The following is a 15,957-nucleotide window of genomic DNA, read 5'->3' on the forward strand; positions in this document are numbered from 1 at the left end:
TAAAAATCAAGGAACTCTCAAATGAAAAATGTGTTTCACATTTGCAAAATTAATAATATACTAAGGTGGAGCTAAGATATGTTGAAATCAACAGATGTTGGATTTGTAAGTTTGACATTCAGATTCCAAAGAACACCTTTTATTAATATAGAGTGTGAAATCTTTCTATATCAAGCGACACAAGGAGGATAGACTGAATTGGCTTTACTTACTGTCTCAGTATCATATAATCTTATCAAATAATTGTGTAATGATTACAGTTTCTTGTAAAAACTGCGGGGGGGGGGGGGGGTTGTGTATATGATGGTGTAACCTCTTGCTTTAGAGTTTAAATTTTGGTGCCAGGGAAATGGAGTTTCGTCTGGTATCCGTACAATCAGTAGGCTGCGATTCCCTGCTGTTTTTCCCTCTGTGACTCCCGCGGGAGGTTTTCTCTAAGATCACAGCAGGAGCGCATGATAGGTCAATGCACCAAACCCCAGTGACCTCCCTAAGTAGACAGCCATGTAGCTAATCTGTCATACAGTCAACACAGACGTCCTGGGTCTGGAGGACCAATATTTGTCTGCTTGTGGTGGAAGCAGTACATCAATATCAATTACGCGTACAGAACATGTGCTTCCAATCCGAAAGAGCGCAGAGCTGAACCATGGTTTGCATTCTAAGGCTCAATGCATTTCCTTTACCCTTAGAAATCTAATTTCTACCCGCCCTTTTCCTGTTACAGTTCGTTAAATCAATTATAGAAGAAAAGGCCAATCAGTCGAACTGCTATCTCAGATTCTTGGAGGATTGAAGTCGTCCTGCTAGGCCCTGATCTTGTATTACAGCTTGATCGCCCAATACCCCGTTTCCTGTGATACTGCTTTAAATGATGTAAGACTGCATTTTTTCCATTGATGGCCTTACATGCTCAGATTAACTTATCCAACCCTTTGTCGTTAAATTGCCATTGCATTTGTGCATTTATTTACTTGCATGCCAGCCAACTGTGGTAGGACAGAAATGTGCAGAAATGTGACAAAAAATTCTGGAACCTGCAATTGTAAGTGTAAGCCTAGAAATCTGCATAATGTGCAATACCTGCCAGTTGTACTTATTTACATTTAAGAACAAAACCTAATTGTGTTTAATAGATGTTAATTGTGGTTGAGTGATATTTATACGGATAGATAGATAGATAGATAGATAGATAGATAGATAGATAGATAGATAGATAGATAGATAGATAGATACTTTATTAATCCTGAAGGAAATTTATAATATATATGTGTGTGTGTGTGTGTTGAGTAAATGTTCATGCTTTCTATTAGTATAACAATGTGTTTTCTTAATTTAATGTTTAACAGTTATTTTTCATTTTGTTCAGATTTGTTAAGGAAAGATTTTTTTTATATCGAAACACTGAACCTAAAACTACTTTCTTGTTTTATATATTCCTGACCATGACTAACACTGAGATCTGTTTTTGAGAGCAACGCTTTTCTCTTAGCTGAGGTCCAGTGAATGGCTTTTGTGTTGTATCCTAGTACTTGGTAGGACCATCTACATCAGACGAGAAAAGGGAGTTCAGCAGATCCATGCAGGTGGTCCTGAGATCTGTTTGGGATCCTTATATCCTTTTACTGTTACTCTGTGAGATCACTTTGAGGGATCTTTGCCTTTAAATTGATTTGGGGGTCTTAACTTTTCGCCGTTGGACTTGATTGATCGGTGCGTAAATGTTTCACGATCGTCAAGGAAGTTTAAAGTTTGGTCAGGCAGAGAAGTGAAACTAATATCAGCCTGGAAATAGGCCGCAGCACTTAAGTGGACAAGATGGGCAACCAGCCATCTGTAAAGAGTCGGGATTGATCGTTCACTGCAGAGCCATCGTTGTGGAACGGGAACAGACATAGCCTTGTGGGTTTTAGGTGGGCTTGGCCGCAAAGATGGTGACCCCATTCATCGAAATGATCAGATGGTGCTGATGATCTGTACAGTGGACTTAAGAACAGTAACATTTACAGGTGGAATCACATGCATGATACAAACAGGAGACGCTCACCTTCAATACCGACAAGTCCGGTGTCCATGTAATACAAGGAAACACTGCCACTGGCAACAAAAAAGAGAAGTTTCCTGATTAATGACATGCATAAGTGAATTGTTTTAAATGTAGGTACTTGTATCAACTGTTACATATTTTTAATAATGAGGTCGTAAACAGCACGTGTACCAGTGGCAAATATTCAAACTGCTATGGACAACCGCTATAACTGCAGCTGCGGAAAAAATGAAGAGATCATTATGTATTTTAAAACAAATCTGCATTTTTAAATCCTGGTTTAATGCTACGCTGAGCGGCAGGCAGCTTCCAGGCTCAAAGTTTGTAAGACAGCAGGACGCAGCCAGGTGAAGCAGGAGACACTGGGAACGACCAGAAGCCAGGCAGGTAAAGGGCGGAAGCCACCTTAAGTGCAGGTGTGAAGCGCACGGCTGGGAGCGATCATGTTGGGCCCCTAGAAGCAGGACTGAAATCAAATAAAGCAAGGAAGAAGCCCTTCATTAATGAGAAACGGAGAAGAACCAGGCTGCAGATTGCATATATATATATTTATATATATATATTTTTTTATTATATTTTTTTTACAGACTCACACCCATAAATTCAAAAATGTGTGAAACAAAAAAGTTGCGCTGCAGTCTCTTAATTTCTTCCTGCGGCTGTATAAATGGGGAAAGTGTTGAGTTCATGTATTTATTTACTTTTCTGCTATTTGGGGTCCAGTTGAAACAACCGGGTCAAAGGGGAATGATCACCGGAAAACAGACTTTCCAGGTTAAATGTGGAGAAACTAAAGGCTGAGGGCAGGTTTTTGCAGAAACAGTCAGTGGGTGTCACGCTACTGAACACAATGCGGTGTGGGGGGGGTGGGGTGGGGGGGGGGATGTGGGGTGTTACCTGAAGGAGGGCAGTAAATGGCAAGAAACATGACCCCCGACCCCCCCCCCCGTCCTGCCCACCAACTCACTCATTTAATCATGCAATAAAATAAATGCACTGTGAGAGAGAGTAAGAGAGGAAGGTGGAGTCGGCGAGAAGTGAGGAAGGAGAGAGATGCACATGGTCAGGGTCGGACTTTCAGAGCTTAATGTGGGGGGCAAACAGGCATCACAGCTGCTGAAGCCCATCGGCCAGAGACACACGGGGCAGCAATTTACCGAAGAATAATACAACTTACACGAAAAGGAAACAAAACTGGGCAGAGTGACTGGGAACACTGGGTTTTATATCTAGTTAATAGGCAGAGGGTTAGAAGCTCCAGAGGTGGTGGAGAGAGGGGGTGCGCAAGGAAACTAGCAATTCAAAAAGAAGACAGGAGAAAGGAAGGCAAACTGAGAAAAACAAAAGAAAAATTGAAAGTTGACGGATAAGACGGAGAAATTTGCCCAAAGTTTGCTTCCTCAGGTGTTGTCAGGCCTTGGCCTGGACGGGCGCAGGGAGAGCGAGCGAGCGGGAGAGAGAGAGAGAGAGAGCGCGGTGGCGTAAGTGAGACGTGGCCATGTTCATGTTCATCCGAGAAGGTTCTGCCGGCGTATCAGGAGGAGGCTTAGGAGGGAGCGCGATACAGGAGAAGACTGCCAAACAGGTGAGGGACAGCCGCCGGAGCGTCTGCTCTGCGTCCGCGGGAGTGCATGCCTCTGTTTCTCTGTGTGTTTCCTGCACAGTTCCAGTACATAAAGTAATACCCCAAAGTTTAAATACACCTGGCAGTGCAGTTTACCAGTTTGCTTCTCGTTTACTTTAAGCTGGTAGTCTCTAAAGTCTCCGGTATATTGAGTTTTTTCCAAGATAGCTTAAGGGATGATGGAATGGCTTCCTCCGTATGCTTCCTGCAGTCAGTCGTTAGGGACAGAACTAGGGCTTTAAACATAGTTTTGGTGGTTGTAATGGATTAGTTGTGTCTTGTTTGGTGACTTCATTCGTTTTGTTCAGTTGTTTGTAAAACTTGTTTGCGATGTTTCTGTGTAGTAGACGGATGCATGGATGTCTTGTCGTGTTTCAGCTTGTTCGTCTTGAGGTTTGTATGGTTAGTTTAATCTGTTGTGGCAATAAGCCATAACTGCCAGGGTAAACTAAATAGCTAGTCAGCGGTGTGAATCATAATATAACTCCAGATTTATAGATTTATGTTTCTGTATTTGCAAACATACAGGTTATTGAATGATGCAGGTTTGTTAACTGATGTCTTGATTACGGTAATTGCCGTGTTATGGTTATATTTACAAAATCCTGCGTGCAAACTTTTGCTTTATGAGCTAAATATCACCTTCCCCACCTTGGCAGTCTGTGTGTTCTGATGATGCTCTGACAGTCAAGGTTTTACTATAAAAATTAGCCAAACCAAAATGTAAAATGTACGAGCTGTTATTTGTATGTAAAGTACGTACGAGCAATTAATTTGTGCTTGTGTTTTATGTTTTTACTATATTTTGATCCATAAGAACAATTAAATGTAAAGTAAGTATGCATCTGCATTGTAAACATGTTATTTTTTTCTCTCCTCTGTAGGAAGGTTTCCACCAGATTGCTTCTGGGTACTGCAGCTCATTTTTACTGCGGTACGCTTGTAGTTTGTCATAGCGTGTTTCCTACATCAGTGTCTCCCAATCCGGTCCTTGGGGACCCCCCCAGACAGTCTATGTTTTTGGTAGGAGGGAGCAAAAACAGTGACTGCCTGCGGATCTCCAAGGACCAGGTTGAGAAACACTGTCCTCGATGTCTATCTGTGTTTCATAGCAGTAGCACGATCGTGAACGTTGTCTCTCACGGGTTCCTGCGTGGCTGCAGGGCACTGTTTTTCCAGCTTGCCTGAAAATGAAGCGCTGGATCAATTTTCATGCTTCTTATCTTGCAATCTGTGGTTCCCACAGTAGATGCCGTTTCCTGAGCTATGTATAGGGGGATTAAAGTAAACGTCGGCATAAGGAATGAGTGAAAAAATCGCAGGGTGAGCAAGAAGCCGATGCCGCTGATTGGTGTGGGTTTAATCAGACGCATAGGCACAGTCAAACAGTATATTTGCGTGTAAACACTGGAGCGTAGGGTTATTAGTAAATTCAACATATCATCAGATTTAAAAAACGTCACAGGCCTCCCTGACATCATACTAAACATCTCAGTTCTCTGTTTTATTTAAAATGTCTCATTTTGCACGTTTCATTCTCTGCATTTTGGTTCCGTGCCAATGTACCGTTCAGACAAATGTCTCGTGAAGTTGTTTCGGTCCGTCATCCCTTTCCTGCACCGTCCCTCATCGCACAGGTGCAGGCCTCCATCCGCAAGCAGGTGGAGAGGCAGAGGAGGCAGAACAGCGAGCTGAACGTGACGGAGGAGATGGATAACGCCTCGGTGTACTCCAAGAACCCCAGCACGTCCGCTGCCCCGAAGCAGGAGAAGGAGCCGGGACAGGACAATCCAGACCTGTTGACTGTTCTGGATGCAGTCTACGGCCCGGTAAGGAACCCAAATGGCACCTGAGTGCTTAGCTTTCCCAGCTTGGCTGCCTGTGCGTCGTGATAACACCACGGCTGTCTGACAGCCGGTGAAGGTTTCAGAAGGCTAACGCTAAACACACTATTTCACATCTCCGTCTCAGCTGTCCTGCAGATGGCCAATACAAACAGGAAAGTGTGGTTGAAACAATCCGCAGTTACTCTGCGGCTTAAGCACCACGATCGTGATAATGCTTTGGGAAGGGCAACAGCAACTGAAAGGTCCGAATCTCTGACAGTGAGCAGAGTACCGCCCCCAATCACTGCTCCCCGGGTGCTGAATTAGCTGCCCCCTGCTACATCACAATGTCACATATGAGTTAAATGCAGAGGACACATTTTGTTGCTGTGCACTGTGTGCTGTGGTTTGTCACCAATGACAACTAAGCACTTTGCTTAAAAAGTGATATTTGCAAAGGTGATTCGGAGGAATCAGTCAATGAAAACGTCATAGCATAAATTTTTTATTCCATCAACACGTTGGAAGCGTCGTCGGGCAAGGAGTCAACGATGTACATCGGGGAGCCGGTCCTACTTATTTGAACGGCGCAAGCAGTTTTTAGAAGGCGAGCTAGGTTTCCTGTTAAGGGGAATCCGACACCTGCGAAGACGTATCATTTAGGCACTTGAAGCCAGAGCTCTCCTGCCTTACTGCGATATCACTTCAGGTCTTTGTTTTCAGCAGGTAGGGTTTCAGTTGGCGGCTGACATGTCGCGTTGCTCTTCATTGTTATACCACGCCGTCACCCTGAAGAAACGTGAGCCGTAGGGGCGGGGCATCTTCTGCTCACAGCCCCGCCCCCTCACCTTCCACAGGTCTTTAGGTCTCCCTCGATCATTCACTCAGATCGGGCTGATCAGAATCGAGGTCTCAGTTTCAGTCGTTTCAGTGTCGGATTTGATATCTGACTTTGAACATTAATGAACCGCGCACATCCTCACGGGCTTAGAAAGTACACATACGAGCAGCGTTACGTTTGAAGCCGAAAAGAAAGCAAATGCAGAAATGATGGTAGTACTGGCAGTTAATGTACACGATTTGAATACTCGATACTCCGTAATTATTATAAGAAACCTATTAAGGTAACCTGTGACCAAATGAAGACTCGTGTGACAGCATTGCGGACAGGGTTTACGTACGATAAGCTCACGGCGTGACGTTAGGGCCCACTTTCGCGGCTCATTTCCTGTAATCTCTTTACTAAATGATTAACGCTTCTTCGGTAATGGATCCAATCCCCTGCCTTGTGAAATCCCAGCAGGCCACGGGGTGTAACAACTGGAGAATACTGACTCCAGGAATTGTATCAGCCTCCACCTAATATTTCATGAGGTGCCACTGGACTCCTTGGTCATATCTAATCCTCAAGCCGGTAACTGAAGACGCCTCAATGTCGTGGCCCCAATGTGCCACTCAAACACACATGCCAGCACCCAAATACCGACAGGATTTTATCTTGTTTGAAGGGTATGAATAAGTGTCACGAAAGGTGATGGACTGCACAGTGGTATGTAAATGCATTGAAGAATCCTAGGAGAGGGAGTTTCGAAGGGTGAAACATGCAAACAGAACAGAGGTCCAACTGGCTTTTCCTTCCTTGAGCCAGCGCCATTAAGCAGACCACAGCACTAGCAACGAAATGGAGATCTGTGGACCTGATATGTGGAGGTATCTGAGTATGCATTGCGCTAGTGGCCAAAATTGTGGAAACGCCTAGCATTTTTTGGCATTATGCTTTAAAAATTACTACATGAATATGGGCGAATGTTTATAAACAATCAAAGAATGTTACAAATATCATACACTGGATGATTAAAGAAGTAACTGGAGTAACTGGAATGAAGTTCTGCAATCTCTAAAGATTGAAAGTTTTTCCATAATTTTGAGCACTAGTGTACGATTAAGGTCTATGAGATTCTATATTTTTGAGGAAGCAGTTGACATTTCAACAACAAAGACTCTACTACCATTTGGGTCACTGGTTCAGTACCACCAAGACCAGCGGTCCCATCGTTTTGGATGTTCTCGCTGACTGGAAGCTGATGTAACCCTGAATAAAGTAAGAAATTAACCGGAAATTATACCCTTTATGCTGTCAAAAGGCGAGAAACGCCTTTCAAAGGAATACATTTATAAATAAAGTCCGTTTTGTGAAGTGGGCCGGGGGCCATACCACGGACCGCAGCTCTCGCCCCCGTGTGGCTGCCCTGAGGGACCGCGAGGGGACACACATCATGGTTACATGCCATTGCCTTGTCAGAGCACGCTGTGAGATTTTCAACCCTGTCAATAATGCAGGCCTGGCTTAAAAAATGCAGCAGGACAAGGGCACTGCAAGCACTAACCTGTCCCCACCAGGGCACCGCAGGCTGTGACATCGGACTGACCCAGGCCGCAGTATGACGATGTCAATGTCCGGTGACCTGGCTGCCAATCGGGGCGTCAAAGTTGTCCGTCGTTTGTCATCTTGTGTAAGAACAAGGCCACTTTTTAGGTGACCATCAGGGGGCAGTGGCGGTCCACCACTGGTGTTGCTATCCAGACTGGGATTTGGTGTCCTGACGTTGTCTTGTTTTTCTGAGTCGTGACACTGGAGGATGTAAGACAGCAGCCAGCATCTCGACAAGTTCACCACTGTTCAGCAGGAGGCCTCAAGTAAGAGGGAGTTAGCATTAGCGTAAGTGAAAGGAGAACGCACCCCTCCCGAATACCTTAATTAATAATAATAATAGATTCTGTTATAAATAAATATGATATTTCCGTAAAATTAAGTAAAGGTCAGCATGGTAAAGAGATCAACTTGACAGATAAAGAAGGCAAAAGAAATGACTGGAGGCTGAAAATGAGGGAAAACTGTAAGGGGCCGCATTTCCGGAACCATAGTAAGATAGAGACACTGGCGCCTTTAAGTGACTTTCGTCTGTCTCGCGTCTGACTAGTCGATAACAAACTCCGTGCTTCATACCGTTACTCTTCATTTAATTCATCTTTTGTTTCCATAACGTTTGCCGCTCCGAGAGAGCGATGGCTCAGGGAGTGCAGTAAATCTCACGTAACGTTGCTGCCCGTGTGACACGCAATAGTGTTTATGGGTATGAATGCTGGGCGTGTATGAATAATAGATTAATTCCTTTAGGAATCATTAGACGAAGGACAATGCAATGGAATAATGAGCAAAACAATGACGTTCTGGAACTTATTTATACACGCTGCGTCCAGAAGGATGCGGGTTTGAATTAGGGATGCATCAATACCGCTCTATTTCAAAATGAGTATGAGTACCAACACTGTCTTTTTGGTACTCGCCAATACCGATACCACTGTTTTACTTGTACTGTTTTGTAAGTTATAAAATATAGCGAGAAAGTATTATATAACTGGCAAGAAAGTATATATACATTTGACGTATAAAGCAATAAGGGATTATTATGGTAAAAGCGAAACGCCAATTTATTTTATGTGCATTTGATCCGCACCGACAAGAAATTACCCTGCGTTTTAACCTTCATCCCACTAATAAATGACACAATCGCTGCGTAAAGGTTAAGGTAAATTCTTGGCATAACATTGTCATACATTCTTCATTACTATCAACATTTCGCTGAAGAATACATATTAACTGGAGAAGCTAGATTTCATACCTACACAAAAGAACGGATACTCTCCGAATGTTCTGGAATGAGATAAACTACTTCGGAAAAAGAAACATCTTCTGGGAAACAAACACGACCGTAAATTATAAGACAAAAGGACAAGAATGAGATTCATAAAAGGAAAACGCCTTTGTTTAACCACTAAGTCTGAATTTGCCTGCTCTTATGGCATTTAATGATGTTTAAGTGACCCATTTGGAAAGATCAGACAGAAAAATCATTAAAGAAAACCCCCAATGGGGCTGTATATTTCCGGACCATTAAGAGGTGAAGAATCATTCACTGGACAGCCCCCATAAATGGACAGTAAATGCAAAAATAAGATCCAGTTATTGACTATTACAAAGTCAATTATTGTCATCATATACCGCAAATGTTGTGTTCAATCATTGTGTTGCGTGTATAATAAACAAGTATGCAGAACACATTGTATCACATCAGAATCATTACGCTTACTTAAGGGAATACATTACTCTGAATCACGTGCTAACAGCACTTAAGGACCATAGCACAGTTCTTAATCATAACCAAACTCAGTAAAAAAGAAAAGTCAACTGCGCAGTTTTTGCGTTTATACCACCACCTAGTGGAAAAGTAGTGTATGTTTTACCGCAACAACACATTCAGCTTCTTGGATATAGAGTTATACCAAAATCGAGAAGTAACCTAGATACTATTAAACAATAGCGCAGAAAGAGGATTTAAACCCCCTCTGATTATAAGTTTGCTGGTTCAGCACTGATGGTTGTTATACTAGAGCTAGGGGCATGCAGTGTGTAAGGCTTAATGTAGCTACTGTATAAGTATGATATAGAAATGTAATGAACACCCTTGCGACTAATCAGATTCAAGAATTCCATAGCGCCGTGATATAATAGGCTAAATGGCTCCGAAATGTGTATCATACCCAGCCTAACAGTGTAATAACATAACTAGTTTCTGTGTGTTTGACCATCTAAACTCGTCTCAGTTTAGTGGACAATTAAAGGGATGCGTGAAGCATTTTCCACATCGTGTTTCAGTGTCTCTCTAGGAAAAATGGGCATGCGCAGTATATTTCAAAATAAATTCTGAGCTTATGTTTGGTTCCTCTTGCGCATAAAACCCTAAATGAGCCTAAATGACCCTAAATGTCTGATTCCCATCAGACTGCATCTGCTCAGATACTTGGGGTTACATTGGAGAATCCTTTCATTGCACATGTCCAGCCCCTAATAATTAGGACGTTAAACTCTGTTTAGGAAAGATGATTGTATGAGTAACATTTTCCAAGAAATCGTTTATGCTGCACAGGACAGAAGTGAATGGCTGAAAGGCCTTCTGTGTCTCCTGTATTTTTGAAGTGTGTTACTTGCTATAAGAAGTGCAGTTTGTCATCGTTAAAAACCTGTGGTTCCTTTGCATGCACATGCAGTGTGCTTGTCTCTCCATTGCCTGTGTTACACTCCCCTTGCGTCTGTAGTGCTCTGCTTGTGTGCTGCGATCTGCCTGCCCGTCTCACTGCCGGTCTCTCCATGTGTCTCTCCACAATCACTGAAGGAAAGGGAACTGCAAGAGGACGAGATGGAAGGTACTTTAAGAATCTTTGCAGTGCAATTTGTGTCCTGTTTCCTCTGAAACTTGTAGATACAAACCGTGTCTTTACCCAAGCATGGGGGGGGGGACTAGATTATTGCCACAATCATCTGAATTTCATCCAGACAGTCGGAGGGGGCCTAGATTATGGCCACCACTCATCTGAATTTCATCCGGACAGTCGGAGGGGGCCTAGATTATGGCCACAATCATCTGAATTTCATCCAGACAGTCGGAGGGGGCCTAGATTATGGCCACCACTCATCTGAATTTCATCCAGACAGTCGGAGGGGGCCTAGATTATGGCCACCACTCATCTGAATTTCATCCAGACAGTCGGAGGGGGCCTAGATTATGGCCACCACTCATCTGAATTTCATCCGGACAGTCGGAGGGGGCCTAGATTATGGCCACCACTCATCTGAATTTCATCCGGACAGTCGGAGGGGGCCTAGATTATGGCCACCACTCATCTGAATTTCATCCAGACAGTCGGAGGGGGCCTAGATTATGGCCACCACTCATCTGAATTTCATCCGGACAGTCGGAGGGGGCCTAGATTATGGCCACCACTCATCTGAATTTCATCCGGACAGTCGGAGGGGGCCTAGATTATGGCCACCACTCATCTGAATTTCATCCAGACAGTCGGAGGGGGCCTAGATTATGGCCACCACTCATCTGAATTTCATCCGGACAGTCGGAGGGGGCCTAGATTATGGCCACCACTCATCTGAATTTCATCCGGACAGTCGGAGGGGGCCTAGATTATGGCCACCACTCATCTGAATTTCATCCGGACAGTCGGAGGGGGCCTAGATTATGGCCACCACTCATCTGAATTTCATCCGGACAGTCGGAGGGGGCCTAGATTATGGCCACCACTCATCTGAATTTCATCCAGACAGTCGGAGGGGGCCTAGATTATGGCCACCACTCATCTGAATTTCATCCAGACAGTCGGAGGGGGCCTAGATTATTGCCACAATCATCTGAATTTCATCCAGACAGTCGGAGGGGGCCTAGATTATGGCCACCACTCATCTGAATTTCATCCGGACAGTCGGAGGGGGCCTAGATTATGGCCACCACTCATCTGAATTTCATCCGGACAGTCGGAGGGGGCCTAGATTATGGCCACCACTCATCTGAATTTCATCCAGACAGTCGGAGGGGGCCTAGATTATGGCCACCACTCATCTGAATTTCATCCGGACAGTCGGAGGGGGCCTAGATTATGGCCACCACTCATCTGAATTTCATCCGGACAGTCGGAGGGGGCCTAGATTATGGCCACCACTCATCTGAATTTCATCCGGACAGTCGGAGGGGGCCTAGATTATGGCCACCACTCATCTGAATTTCATCCGGACAGTCGGAGGGGGCCTAGATTATGGCCACCACTCATCTGAATTTCATCCAGACAGTCGGAGGGGGCCTAGATTATGGCCACCACTCATCTGAATTTCATCCGGACAGTCGGAGGGGGCCTAGATTATGGCCACCACTCATCTGAATTTCATCCGGACAGTCAGGTTTCCCAGCCCTCTGTCCAGACTGCTGTTGGGGGTCCTCCTCCTTTCAGTCCATCTGCCCTCCTGTTTCACTCTCCTGTACCAGCCTCCCCATCAACTAGCGCCACTCTCCCCCCATACACAAAAAATGTACAATTATTTTTTTTAACTGTTATCTGAGATAACACGATAATTATAACAGCATAAAAAATAATTGCAATCACGGTCGTTCTTGCCTTCCCTGATATTTGTGTGACATGGCCCCCGACCCCTCAGCCCCCGACCCCTCAGCCCCCGCCATTCAACAACTTTTTCATGGGTTTCCTCCTGTTTGACCCTTTGTCATCTTTTATCATATTTGGGCCCCCAACCCAGACCAATCCAATTCTGCTCCAAATCTTTTAGGGTCCCTGTCACTCAGAGGCCCTTTGAATTGTCCTGACTCCCCCTCCACCCACCCCCTCGCCTTTACAGTGCCCCCACCCATGTACTGGGTGCTCACTCCATTTCCATGCCTCAGCACAGAGTATATGTCAGCTACACATTGTGCACAGTTCGCTTTCCGAATGTCGACGTCTTGCTGTCTCTCCGCTTCCCTGTGCACAGAGCTGAGGGCAGGATTTAAAGAGTTTGAGTATAAGAACAAAGGCATAGTGAAATGTGGGAGCCTGGGAGAATGCATGAGGACCATGGGCTACATGCCGACAGAGATGAGGCTGATCGAGATGGGCGAGACCCTCCGTAAGTATGGGAGCCGGAGAGTGGACCGAATGCCTCTTTGCACGTCGTGTGTTTATCGCCGCTTGGTTCAGACTCTGTGTCGCTCTTGGCTCCCCCTGTTCTGTAGGTAGCGGCAAAGTAGACTTTGAGGACTTTGCGGATCTCATGGGCCCTAAGGTGGTGGAGGACACTACCCACATGATCGGAATCAAAGAGATGAAAGAGGCTTTTCAGGAGGTTGGTCCTCAACGTCCTCTATGAGTCACTGATCCATGGCTTTTGACGTTCCTGGAATTCTGTACTGGATAAACGGTTATGGAAGAGGGACGGATGGTTTTATGGTTTCCATGTTTAATTGAGAGCATAAAATGCTACCTTATGTATATATATGTATATATATATATATATATATGCGCACATGCACACACTTACTCACACACACACAGATACACAGGCACTACCGCTAAAAAGTTTGGGGACACTTTGAGATATCCTTGCTTTTGAAAAAAAGCAAATATCTAGAAATACTGTGTAGCTTAGTTCATGTTGTGGATGACTATCATAGCTGGAAACGGCTGTTTTTTAATGGAATATCTATATAGATGTACAGAGGTCCATTATCAGCAACAATTAGCCCTGTGTTCCAGTGGAATGTTGTGTTTGCTAATGCAAGTTTATCATTTTAAAAGGTTAATTGATAATTAGAAAACCCTTTTGCAATTGTGTTACCGCAGATGGAAATTGCGCTGATTAAAGAAGCAATAAAACTGGCCTTCTTTGGACTTGCTGGGTGTCTGGAGCATCAGTAATAGTGGGTTCAATTACAAGCTCAAAATGGTCAGACACATAGAACTTTCTTCTGAAACTCGTCAGTCTATTCTTGTGCCAGGAAGATCTCCACCTGTACAATGCAGTGAACTACTGCCTTCAAGGAACACGGGGTGAAATCTCATCAGATTACCTCAACAAACTGAGATCTAGAATGCCCAAGGTCTACAAGGCAGCAATTTCTGCAAGTGAAGGACTCTTTGACAAAAGCAAAGTTTGATGAACACAATTATTATTTTAATTTCAAAAATAATTATTTCTAACTTTATCAATGACTATTTTGTTGTTTTTTTAGCTATATTTCCTGTTCAAATTCTTTTAGTGTATGTTTTCATGGAAAGCAAGGAAATTTCTAGGTGTCCCAAGCTTTTGAAAGGTAGTGTGTATACATGTATACACATATGTATGTGTGTGTGTGTGTGTGTGTGTGTGTGTGTGGGCTTGCATAGATCACATTTGGGGACCAAAACCTGAAACTCCCTTACTTTTGGGGACATTATTTCAGGTCGCCATTTGGATGACTTCAGTTTAATAAAAATCTGTGAATACAAGCAAAAAAGTAAAAATGCCAAAAGTCGGTTTTGCTCGGTCACCCATGGTTAAGGTTAGGGCTGGGTGGGGGTTAAGGGTGTCGTGATTGGGATTAGGGTCTTTCCCATAGAAGTGAATAGACGGCCCCCATTTGGATGGGTACGAGGGTATGTGTGTATGTGTGTGCAATTTAAATACAAGATTATCTACATCACATGCAAGATTACAATTTCTACCAAAAAAAAAGAAATTGTATTTGTGGGACACTAGGCACCAAATAGACAGATTAGAGAGCTTTGGCATTTTACATTTTGTTAAACCTCAGTACACTTCACCTTGATTCCCTTTAACTCAGATCGATGCAGATGGAGATGGACAGATCAGCGCTGCGGAGCTCAAAGAGGCCATGAAGTCGCTGTTAGGGGAGCAACTCAGTCCTACCGAGCTGGAGGAGATCCTGCAGGACGCGGACCTCAACGGTGACGGACAGATAGACTTTGAGGGTGAGGCGTCCGCCGTGACTCTTATGATGTCATTATCATTAGCCGTGTTCATCTCATCTGTACCTGCTTGCAAACCAGTCGTTATAATTTCTCCATTAATTTTCTCCATAAGTGTGTATATATTAATGAGGAAATGTCAAAGTTTTATCTTAAAATTGCCAGGAAAAATAAGGAAACTGTACACTGTTTTTCTATGTATAAGAGAATAAGCACTGATCTCACACACACAAGCACACACACACACACTGACACACACACATGCACACAGACACACACGCACACACACAGATACACACACACCTGTTGAATTACACTGAAATAATCCACCTGTCATCTGTCTTTCAGAGTTTGTTCGAATGATGTCTCACTGATCCTTGTTGAAACATTATGAACTGAAGAAGGAAAAAATCAAGGGAAGAAGTTGAAGAAACCCAGACAGGAAAGAGCAAGTGAAAAATGAAAGGACAAGGGTTCCTAAGGATTGGCTGTGTATTTTACTTAACGAAGTTTTTTAAAGAAATTTTGGAAATATGTCATTCAGCCCAATATTATTAATCCCACATTGTCACTTAAGAAATTATAAGATAAACGATAAAAAAAGATACAAGAAATGCAGATAAAATATAAAACAGCCAGTTAAAAATGCACAGAAATACACAGATGGATACCGGTCTATGCTAACCTGAATGCTCATGCCAGCTAGGGGCAGCTGATTGAGGTAAAACAACTTAATAATCGCTTTATTGTCAAGGAAAGAATTATGCCTTGAATGGAGAAGCTCATTTTGAACAAATCCCAGCTGAAGAGCTTTATGTGGATTGTGCGTATCTGATATATTGTGCAGTGAATTACTTCGTCAATAAGATCGGTAAAAAACATTTCTCTGTTTTCAGTATTATCAATTGTGTTATTTTCAGTTAACTATTTTTTGCTAGCCAGTGATTAGTAACTTTACCTTTGTTGATCTTGTGGTGTTTATGTGCATTAGTTGAAAAATAAATCAGTTTTAGCAGTAAGCATTATTTTAATGAGTGTAGTGTTTCTTTACACAATGGTTACTGTAGACTGCAAATTAATGACAGAATTGCGTATAT

General features: G+C 43.5%; 1 protein-coding gene across 2 annotated transcripts; it reads left to right on the forward strand.

The window, feature by feature from the left end:
* Window positions 1–3,044: 3,044 nt before the first annotated feature.
* LOC125704709 (calcium-binding protein 2-like) lies at window positions 3,045–15,879 on the forward strand. Of its 2 annotated transcripts, XM_048970669.1 has the most exons (8): window positions 3,046–3,632; window positions 4,556–4,605; window positions 5,309–5,500; window positions 10,732–10,762; window positions 12,888–13,022; window positions 13,129–13,238; window positions 14,716–14,863; window positions 15,209–15,879. In XM_048970669.1, exons 3-8 carry the CDS (start codon window positions 5,381–5,383, stop codon window positions 15,232–15,234), a joined length of 570 nt encoding a protein of 189 aa, XP_048826626.1. In that variant the 5' UTR covers window positions 3,046–3,632; window positions 4,556–4,605; window positions 5,309–5,380; the 3' UTR covers window positions 15,235–15,879. The 2 variants fall into 2 exon arrangements, with proteins under 2 accessions (XP_048826625.1, XP_048826626.1); XM_048970668.1 differs by lacking the exon at window positions 4,556–4,605 and having other exon boundaries at window positions 3,045–3,632.
* Window positions 15,880–15,957: the final 78 nt, after the last annotated feature.

This window comes from Brienomyrus brachyistius, chromosome 12 (assembly GCF_023856365.1).
Source record: "Brienomyrus brachyistius isolate T26 chromosome 12, BBRACH_0.4, whole genome shotgun sequence".
NCBI classification, from domain to species: Eukaryota; Metazoa; Chordata; class Actinopteri; order Osteoglossiformes; family Mormyridae; genus Brienomyrus; species Brienomyrus brachyistius.

Bases quoted from the DNA above. Each gene is read 5' to 3' on its own strand.
- LOC125704709 (XM_048970668.1), top strand. From the start codon at position 3,546: ATGTTCATGTTCATCCGAGAAGGTTCTGCCGGCGTATCAGGAGGAGGC. The intron at 5,501-10,731 runs GTAAGGAACCCA...CAATCACTGAAG, and splicing joins TGGATGCAGTCTACGGCCCG to GAAAGGGAACTGCAAGAGGA. The intron at 13,239-14,715 runs GTTGGTCCTCAA...CCTTTAACTCAG, and splicing joins TGAAAGAGGCTTTTCAGGAG to ATCGATGCAGATGGAGATGG.